Source organism: Epinephelus moara, chromosome 13 (genome assembly GCF_006386435.1).
Source record: "Epinephelus moara isolate mb chromosome 13, YSFRI_EMoa_1.0, whole genome shotgun sequence".
In the NCBI taxonomy this organism is placed as follows: domain Eukaryota; kingdom Metazoa; phylum Chordata; class Actinopteri; order Perciformes; family Serranidae; genus Epinephelus; species Epinephelus moara.
Window position 1 is genome coordinate 36,741,485 of NC_065518.1, and position 8,240 is coordinate 36,749,724.

At 39.5% G+C, this 8,240-nt stretch overlaps 3 protein-coding genes across 7 annotated transcripts in view; 2 read left to right on the plus strand and 1 right to left on the minus strand.

Annotated features, from left to right (window-relative positions):
• LOC126399933 (glucagon-like peptide 2 receptor) overlaps positions 1 to 8,240 on the minus strand; it is a 346,627-nt gene that overhangs the window by 159,164 nt on the left and 179,223 nt on the right. The window lies entirely within an intron of this gene.
• LOC126399955 (uncharacterized) overlaps positions 1 to 8,240 on the plus strand; it is a 107,731-nt gene that overhangs the window by 15,478 nt on the left and 84,013 nt on the right. The window lies entirely within an intron of this gene.
• Positions 5,130 to 8,240, plus strand: part of LOC126399962 (germ cell-specific gene 1-like protein) — a 122,228-nt gene continuing 119,117 nt past the window's right edge. Inside the window, exon 1 of the mRNA XM_050060331.1 lies at positions 5,130 to 5,229. Within this exon, the coding sequence (XP_049916288.1) occupies positions 5,145 to 5,229 (85 nt within the window). The 5' untranslated portion in view covers positions 5,130 to 5,144. The remainder of the gene's footprint in view (positions 5,230 to 8,240) is intronic.

Genomic DNA, 8,240 nt, shown 5'->3' on the forward strand with positions numbered 1-8,240 from the left:
GAGCTGGGGGGCAAACACTTTTTCACACAGAGCCATGTAGCTTTGGATTTTTTTCTTCCTCATTAATAAAACCCTTCATTTAAAAACTGCATTTTGTGTTTACTTGTGTTATCTTTGACTAATGTTTAAATTTGTTTGATGATCTGAAACATTTAAGTGTGGAAAACATGCAAAAAAGTAAGAAATCAGGAAGGGGGCAAACACTTTTTCACACCACTGTATATATATATATATATATAGATATATATAAAAGCATAATTATAAGGCTACGAAAACCAAAAGAATTTTATTTTATAGCGATCATACACTTGTATAAACATATTAATGGGTAGAATATTCAGATTCAGATTCAGATTGACAATAAACCATGCCAAATATTACACACTGGCCCTTTAATAATTGGACTAATAAACTTGATATGTTTATGTCACCAGATGAAAAGTTAAATATTAAAGTAACAGTGAAAACACTAATGTAGGTATAATAGCTTAAAAAAACTAAAAATGGCTATCAGAAAGAATTAGTAATAATCAAAAAATATGATGAATTAAAGCTGCAAGCAGCTCTTATCAGGGTCCAAGCAGATTACAAGCATTTTTTTTAAACTGACAAGAAGCAAAACATTTGATGCTGCAGTCAGTGAAAATATGTTTTGCTTGACTACATTTGTATTGGATTTTTATTTCCTTCAAGAATTCAACATCTGGGATGCATCCCCAAGTCATGTCTGCTACTATGTGAAAAGTGTCCAAAGTTATCCTGCAAAATGCAAAGATTCAGACCATCTGCAGGATGGAAAGAGCAGGATTTGAGCTCTTAAAGCTCTTTGAGCCCTTAAGTTCACAAAGAGGAGATCTACCCAGGTGCAGTTTGACACCTTGCCACAGCCACAGGGATTGACGAGAAAAATCAAGCTTGTATTAACTTTTCATCGTTAAGGTCTTTTAATGGGACACACAAACTTTGAAGTTCGATCGGATTAAATCTCCAGGAGGACTCTAGCAGTGTTTAATTGCGAGACATCAAAATTCAACTCTCCACAGCAGGTGTGCCTTTCAACCTGAGGTAGATCTTGTAATAACTTTTCATCACAATCTAGTTAAACTTTCACAAACACATTTTCAAGTCAATCCGAATAATTCTGAAGAAGACCTTCATTACAATACAACACGTGGGAAGCACCAAAAATGACCACAGAAATCCAAATTGCCGACTTCCTCTTGGGTTTAGGCAATGGGTCCAAGGGGCTTTTTTGTGCATCAGGGCGTGTTACACATGTGTACCAATTTTCGTGCATGTCGGGGAAACATGCTACGGGGACTGCACTTTAAAGGGCGTGTGTCCAGGCCTAGGCTATTAAGGAGAATGATTTCAGGCAGATTGAACCACGTTTCCACAATAATGCATCATCAAGGTCTTATGGCTTTTTTTGATCAAGTTTGAGGTGAATCTGGTCAACTTTATAGGAGATATACATCAAACAATAAAACATGTCATCTCCTGTTACCAGTAGGGGGCGCCATAACTATCAGTAATTATCAACATGTAGATGTGTTCAGGGCGGAACTGTCATCAGTCCTGTGAAGTTTGGGGAAGATTGGACCATGTATGCTGGGGTTATAAACTACTTCCTGTTTTGTGGCAGTACCCCTAAGTTTGACGCCTTGCCATGGTCACACGGATTGATGAAAACTCAAGCTTGTAATAACTTTTGTTCTTCAAGGTCTTTAGGTGGGATGCACAAAAATTGGATAGTAAATTCAAAATAGCCAAATTCCTGTTGGGTTGAGAGTATGAGTCCAAGAGGCTTTTTTGTTCGTCCTGGGATGTTACATGTGCCTAACAGGTGAAAGCAGTTTCTGGGGCTGTTTTGTTGAAATTTTGTAGGGGGCTCTACTGAGCCATTTTTTTCCCCAGACGATCACGAAACCCTTAAGATATAAAATTTTTCGTCAGATGTGATATATGTGCAAAGTTTCATGAATTTTTGGGTATGTTAAGCCTCCCAGAAAGGCAATTCATTGGAAAGAAAAATAATAATAATAATTCTTTCAGTTTTAAGAGGGCCTTCGCCCGCCTGCAGTCAGTGCTCGGGCCCTAATAATTCCTTGCATTTCAATAGGGTCCTCACACCGTGTGATGCTCAGGCCCTAATAATCTTTATTCTATTCCGTCCTCACATTTGCGCATCTGAGCAAGGCTTGACAGATAGTTAACAAAAACTCCAATAAATCCATGTTCTTGGTAAGGTAGCTTTACTGATGGTCGTCTCTATAAAACTGAAAAATACAGTACAAACAAATGTATTGATTTTTTGCACACATAGTGCTTACAGATGAAACACAATGACAATGTGCTGAATTACAGCTACAAAATGCTCACTAACTTATTGTAATAAAGCAAACTGCCTTTTAATATGGATGAATTTTAGCTTTCCTTTCCCAGCTAACATTGCAGGTAAATATCAAAATATGAATTGTACAGTTATTAGCTTAACATAGACCTCTGTAGACATGCTTCTTTCAGTTAGTTAGCAACCTAATCTGTAGCAAATGACTACCATGTGTAGAGTGTATTTATCAGACAACACAACAAAATCTTCCTGCCACAGAACAGATTTCCTCCTGAAAAAAAAATTTAAACAATATTTCACATCTGTACTTACGGACATATCTACTCCAAGGCTTAAACATAAGGAGAACACTGGTTTACATACACACTGTAGGCTCTTTGTTCAACTGAAAACAACATGGAGGATGGAAAGTCAAACTAAAGGAAATCACACTGCCAAAAATGTCCACTACATGGTAGTAACTGAACAGGGGTCAGTACATATTCATTAATTACTTTTTCAAGATCCATGTTACATAGTGCCTCACAGAGGCTTCAAAATAAAACATCCAAGTCATAAAATCATTAGGTCTAAAAAACAAAAACAAAAACACAAAAGTAAATGGTGTATGAAAACCAATGCAATGACAATCAATTTTCAATTCAATTCAATTTTATTTATAAAGCCCAATATCACAAATCACATTTTGCCTCAGAGGGCTTTACAGCATATGACATACCTCTGTCCTTAGGACCCTCGCAGCAGATAAGGAAAAACTAAAAGACAGAGAGAGATGCAGGACAGACAGTAATGATAATAGCTTACAACAACATTAATTAAAGTAATAATATTATAATTCTTATTATGGCTATTGTGGTACAGTATGTTGAAAGCATATATTAAAGGGAAATTTCGGTTCATTTCAACCCATCTCCTATCGTCCTAAATTTGTTTCAAGTGACTAGTGACACAGAAATAATAGTTAGCATGTTAGCCGTTAGCCTAGATACAGCCGGGGCGCATAGTAGCGTCGGACCTGTTAAAACGTAAGTGAACGGGCATACCTTCAAGTGCAAAGTTAGTCCACTAAACAAGCTTTTTTTCCACAAAGACCGCCTCATATAGTTAGGATAAATGTCAGAGAACATATAGAAAACGACATGTAAACGTGTTGTCTTACCTTACCGGTGTGGTGCCATGTTTGTTTAAGGCTGCAACCGGTCCCATTCCTTGCAACAGAGGCATTCCTCTTCTGTGGGCATTGGGGTACAGCATTCACAGGTAACGTTACACCACCAACCTCCAGAGCTACACAGCCTTGCAGCAGCAGACAGAAGAAGTATGACTAATGATAACAGCAGCAGGAGGAGGCATCAGGCACAACCACGGCAGCAGTACACCCACACACGTCACACTAACCGGGCACCGCTGCGATATAAGTTAACCTGCGAGACAGTGTAGCACAAAGGCTCCGCAGAAGAAGCCGAGTTAGGGACATGCAGTACAGCCGAGTTAGCGAGATGCAGTAACAGGACATGAGTGTTAGCAAAGAAGAGAGAGAGAGAGAGATAGAAAGAAAGAAGGTGCTTGGTGTATTATAGGAGGTCCCCCGGCAGACTAGGCCTAAGTCAGCCTAACTAGGGGCTGGTCCGAGGCAAGCCTGAGCCAGCCCTAACTATAAGCTTTATCAAAAAGGAAAGTCTTAAGTCTAGTCTTAAATGTGGCTTTATCGATAAATGCAATTGTGTATCATCCGCATAACAATGGAAATTTACAGAGTGATTTCTAAGGATGTTACCTAAGGGAAGCATATATAGAGTGAATAGGATTTGTCCGAGCACAGAACCTTGTGGAATTCCAAAACAAATTTTAGTACGTAAAGATGATTCATCATCAACATGAACGAACTGTGAACGATCAGATAAATAAGATTTAAACCAGCTTAGTGCAGAACCTTTTAGGCCAATTAAATGTTCCAGTCTCTGTAGCAGAATTTGATGGTCAATTGTGTCAAAAATGCGCTTTTAGTTGTCCACCTTTAATAGTGTAAGTGCAGTCGGATTCTTGTTGCACCATACGTGTCTTTTTCTTAAGTTAGGACACAAAATTTGACAACTTCAGTATAATTGAGCTCCATCAGGGAAATGGCTATTTGCACCACACAATAAAAAGTAAATTTTAGGTCACACAAATAAAAGACTGTTGTGCTGGGTGATGTGTTTCTCTATGAAGTAGTCTCACAAACACTGTCCTGTTGTCATAAATACTCACTAGAACAACAGATTTTATTTTTTGTCACAGGCATATTTTAGTATGTATTATATTTTAGTCCACTGTGTGATTAAGCAAACACACAATAACTCCCTGTCTTTGGGTAATATATGAAATAACACCACAGCACACATTTCCCAGTTTATAAAATAATGATATTTTGCCCTACCATGCTCACCAATATAAGCTCAGAATGGTGTACATCTCTTAATTTATCACATTAATGATATGGGTCATGGGTCCACCTTTCCTGTCTCTTTCTTCTTCCCATCCCCCTTCTTCTCCAGTCTCTGTCCTCTTCCTTTGCCCTTACATACCCATTTTCTGTCTCAGTTCCCCATCCCCAATTTTTTTCTTTAACAGTTCATCACTATACCCCTTCATCATTCACTGTTCACCCTCATCTTCACAATATGAATAGGTTTTTTTCTTCCTCTTTGCTATACCTTTGCCATAATCAATTCTCTCCGTAGGAGTGCTGTGGCTGTGCATTGTTGCGGAATGCCTGTACATCTTCCTGCTGGCCACCGGAGGTATCCTCATGTCCATAGAGATGTGTCACTTTGGCAATGTCATAGACGGCCTCAAGCTCAATGCCTTTGCTGCCATATTCACTGTGCTCTCAGGTGCGTGACGTCATGATATTAACCGTCTTTGCAATCAAATTGAGTACAACAAATGAATCAAATCCAAATGCTGAATATAAATTGTTGCAGATAATTAACAGCAGATACTCTCCTTACTTTTTGAGTGAGGGAATATACTGCAGCTATTGTGTTTTTTGTTGTTGTTTTTTTTTCAAAGGGGATAAAAAAAAAAGTACATTTGTGGCGCCAGTGTGTAAAGGCTTCAGCCCTCTGGATGGTTGACATTTGAGAGCCAACTTACTCTTTGTCTTCTGTGATATGCTACTTACTAGAGAATATTGGAGCCTTTTAAAGCCTACAAATTCTGATACAGCTTTTTCAACTAGCCCACATTGTCTGTCAACTATTGACTGTTTGAGATTTAAGTCATCTTTACAGTCGAAGAGCCCACCCTGTTAAGTTTGTGTTCCACTTGGTAAGATAAAGCTACCCAGACAGGTTTACTAGCATCCACTCAGAGAGTGAGGGCTAATTAACCCAACTTGCCAATATTAGCACTAATTTACACTAGACAATACTTTTCATCCATGCTATTTCAACTTTTCCTGAGCAGCTCTTGCAAATTTAGTGTTATGTTTGTCCTGCATTAGAAATGAGCGGTTCTAGATAAACAGAATGTTACAAGCAACACATAATCCTATAACCCATAGCATCAGAAATCTGTGTGTTACCCATTCAAATCCTGACAGAGTAATGCACACAGTAACATACAGACTCACAGAGTAACATAGGGCCTACAGTGGTTCTCAAACTTTTTTCAGTGATGTACCCCCTTTGAAATATTTTTTCAGCCAAGTACCCCCTGACCAGCGCAAAACATTTTTTGTAGAAAAGAAAGAGGTACAGTGCTGTCCCATCAGTGTCTGAGTTATTAAAGTTAAACAAACTTGTACCAATGTACCTGACAAATACTTTTAAATTGCAAACATTGCAAACATTGCATGTAGAAACAAAAAAGAAACAAACAGAAAACAGTGACCAATAGGAAGGCATAAAACCAGTCAAAACTCAAATATGCAAAACCCTGCTAATTTATATTGGTCTCTCTTGTAATGGTAGGAAATAAAAATTATATATAAATAACTGAAAATGTGTTCACAAAAAGACAAATAATTAACTTAATTATAATAAAGAGTTGTTCACAAAAAATAAATCATTAACTTAATTATAAATAAATAATATTTTGTTTACAAAAGGAAATTGATAACTTAATAATAAATAAAGATTTGCTCACAAAAAAAAAATCATCAACTTAAAGTGCCCTCTTTTGGGATCAAAAAATGAAAATTGCAAGTTTTCATCACTTAGAATTGCATTGAACTGAGTCTTTCGCACTTACAGTACATTTTAGTGAGAAACACGGGCTTGTACCTCACTGAGGATCTTTGTCATTCTTGGTGGCAGGGAGGCAACTGCTGTGATCAAGCTCTTCTCCAGGCACAGTCTGTTTCTTTGCTTTGTTTTGATCAGCATCATTGCAGAGAAGGAGGCCTCACATAAATATGTGGAGGCAAAGGGTAGCAGCTGCTCCAAAGCTTTCTGTCCCAGCTCAGGGTGCTCCTGCTTCACACACACCCAAAACTGCGTGAGAGTGGATGTGCCAAACTTCATCTGCAGGCCACGGTCAGATGCCACTTCCATCAGTTTTTCCTGATGAGTGACAGGGAGCTTGCTTCTGTTTGCTTCAGATAAGAGAAATGGGTTTCTCACCCAATCCAGCTGTGCAGATTTCTCCTCCATGTCAGGAAAGTAGGAATGAAAACCATTTATCAAGTTAGCCAAATGTCCCACTATGACTAACTTCACCGGAGCTGTCTCCACATCCTCATTGGAGAGAAAAGCATCCACCTGAGGAAAGCAGGTGAAATCCTCCTGAGCACATGCCCTTTTCCACAGCTCTGCTTTCTTCAGGAAACCACCCAGCTTGTCATACAGGTTCAGGATGCTGGTGTCCTTGCCCTGCAGAGACACATTCAGTTCATTCAGTTTGCTGAATATATCTGCCAGATAGCATAGCTTTGCAAGCCAGTCCGTGTCCTCAAACAAGGTGGCATGGGGAGATCCGTGCTCTGTCAGAAAGGTGTGCACTTCAGATCGTAATTCCAACAGCCTGTTGAGTATTCCCCCTTTTGAGAGCCAGCGCACTTCTGTATGCAGGAGCAGTTGTGTGTGTTCAGCTCCCATATTTTCACAGAGGCGGCGGAACAAACGTGCATTAAGTGGCCTTGACTTGATGAAGTTTATCACTTTAATGCTGTCGTTCAAAACATCATGCAACACAGGGCTCATTTTCTTGGACGCCAATGCTTCCCTGTGAATCACACAGTGAGTCCACTTAATGTCGGGGTTTTCTTTTTTAATCCGCGCTACGAGCCCTTTCCCGCTGCCCGTCATTGATGCAGCCGCATCGGTGCAGACGCTGCTGCAGGATTTCCAGCTGAGACCATTTTCAGAGAAGAACGCGTTAACAACATTAAAAATGTCCTCTCCTGTTGTTCTCCCCTCCAAACTTTTGCAGAAAAGTATGTGTTCACAAATGTCGTCAGTCTCAATGTATCTCACAAAAGCAACAAGTTGTGCATTTCCACTGACATCTGTGGATTCATCCAGCTGGAGTGAAAAAGAGTCGTCAAGTTTTCCCACAACTTGTTCGACAATGTCTGTACCCATTTTATCTATTCTGTGGCAAACGGTGTCATTAGACAAAGGGACAGTTTTTAATGTATCCGCTGATTTTTTGTCCAGCATGGTTTTGGCCAATACAACAGCGGCGGGGAGCAGCAGGTCTTCAGCTATGGTGAACGTTTTTTTGGCTTTAGCTACGAGCAAAGACACCGCATAAGAGGCCTCGAGGGCTTTGGCTGATGTAGTGGAGGCTTTTCGCATGTTGTCTTGGGATGACTTGAAGTCAGAAAGTTTCCTCTTAAAGAAGTCTGGTGGCTTACCAACATGACATCCATGTTTTGTGGTGAGATGCCGCTGGAGATGTG